The sequence below is a fragment of the Limulus polyphemus genome, unplaced genomic scaffold (assembly GCF_000517525.1).
Source record: "Limulus polyphemus unplaced genomic scaffold, Limulus_polyphemus-2.1.2 Scaffold12907, whole genome shotgun sequence".
Classification (NCBI taxonomy): Eukaryota; Metazoa; Arthropoda; class Merostomata; order Xiphosura; family Limulidae; genus Limulus; species Limulus polyphemus.
This window is the reverse complement of record NW_013678517.1, coordinates 5,196-6,762: the sequence shown is the minus strand read 5'-3', so window position 1 is coordinate 6,762 and position 1,567 is coordinate 5,196. Positions and strand designations below refer to the sequence as shown.

At 29.4% G+C, this 1,567-nt stretch overlaps 1 protein-coding gene across 2 annotated transcripts in view; it reads right to left on the bottom strand.

The window, feature by feature from the left end:
- Nucleotides 1-937: 937 nt before the first annotated feature.
- LOC106477116 (Golgi pH regulator-like) overlaps nt 938-1,567 on the bottom strand; it is a 5,212-nt gene continuing 4,582 nt past the window's right edge. For both annotated transcript variants that reach the window (XM_022380800.1, XM_022380799.1), the window contains one exon: nt 938-1,278. In XM_022380800.1, coding sequence (XP_022236508.1) covers nt 1,134-1,278 — 145 coding nt within the window. In that variant the 3' untranslated portion in view covers nt 938-1,133. The remainder of the gene's footprint in view (nt 1,279-1,567) is intronic.

Here is a 1,567-nt window from a genome sequence, read left to right as displayed (position 1 = left end):
ATGTAGTTACAATAACGTAGATGATATGTATATTCACACAGTATAAAATTAACCACAAGCTTCACTGGAAAGTATGACTGAAAAGGTAAATTTTTGAGAAGCTTACTAGATGAAAATACAGATAATTATAGTTATCAGATAAAAAAAAACACAAGAATTGCATAAAATTACTTGATATTCTTACTGGCATCAATATGAAGGATTTTACTACTTTATATGATCATACAAGTTTTAATAAATTCTCATTCAGTTGGGCTTACTTGTAAGATTAATATAGTACTTTTTAACAAGTGATTGATGATAAAGAAATTGAAGCACATTAAAACTTAGTTTACTGCAGTAGGGGTGGTTTACAGAGGAGAAACAAATAAATATCATTTATAATGGTTGAAGACAGCTTGAATGGAACGTTGTACATTTGCTGTTATGTTAAACTTATATTAAAGTTTTTCTTCATTACCCATTCAACCCGTCTCCAACCATTATTAGTCTCAAAGTGGGTTCCTCGTCGTCGAAATATCATTTAGTTTGTAAGATTAAATTTTCCCCCATTTGTAGAGCTGATTGTTTATAAAATACTGTTGTTTTGATTAATTAAATACTGTTATATTTCTTTTACATGGACTCAAACAGTGCTGTCTGCTACGTGAGCATGCCATTGTGAAACCTGGGTAATATAAAGACTTGTCTATATCACTGGTTTTTTTAAGCCATCTTTGTACACTTCCATGAGATCGTGATCACCTTTTCTACACTGATATTGCAAAATTTTGTACAAACAATACGTACGTCAGCTCTGACAAACTACTTGCTACTCAGTATTCACAAAAATTATAAAAATACAACTGTGACACAATGAAGAGTAGTAACGTGTGAAAGGTGTTTTATTCATTCCTTATACTGGAATTATTACTGCATCATCATGAAAGACAACAAATTGGAGAGAGAGAAATATATTTTATTCATATATACACATACAAATAACGTGCTTGCTCCCATTTCCCGAACATACCCCAAAATATCACTTTTGATGATATTTTGAAGCACTGTAATTTCTTTAATATATGGATTTTTCCTTTGAAGAAAGCTTTTAAAGACACAATAATGCTGCAACCTAAATAATTTCTCTAACTTTAAAATGGATCTCTTTCAGGAACCTGCTTGTGTGCCAAGTACAAAAACCCAATGCTTGATAACGCACTAACCAAAAATATCACATCAAACCAGCGATGATAAAAGTTGAACTGGAGCTCACCCAGAACTTGTGTTATAATAGACCTTAGAAAAAAAAATTCTATTAGTGTTATAAACTTTCAAAATCAAAAAATCCATTATAGTAAAAATACCATAAAATAAAACTAGTACTTATTTAAATCTTGTTGATACACTTTGGACTTTTATCTTTACACTTTTTCTTTTAAAATTACAAAGAAATCTTTGAAATAGTTAAGGAAAAGTTAATAATTGTTTCATTCATTTGCATATGTATTCAGACTTATGTTAAGTATTTATATCTATATAATATGCTATGTATATATAACAGCCATGTGTTATGTATTTATATCTA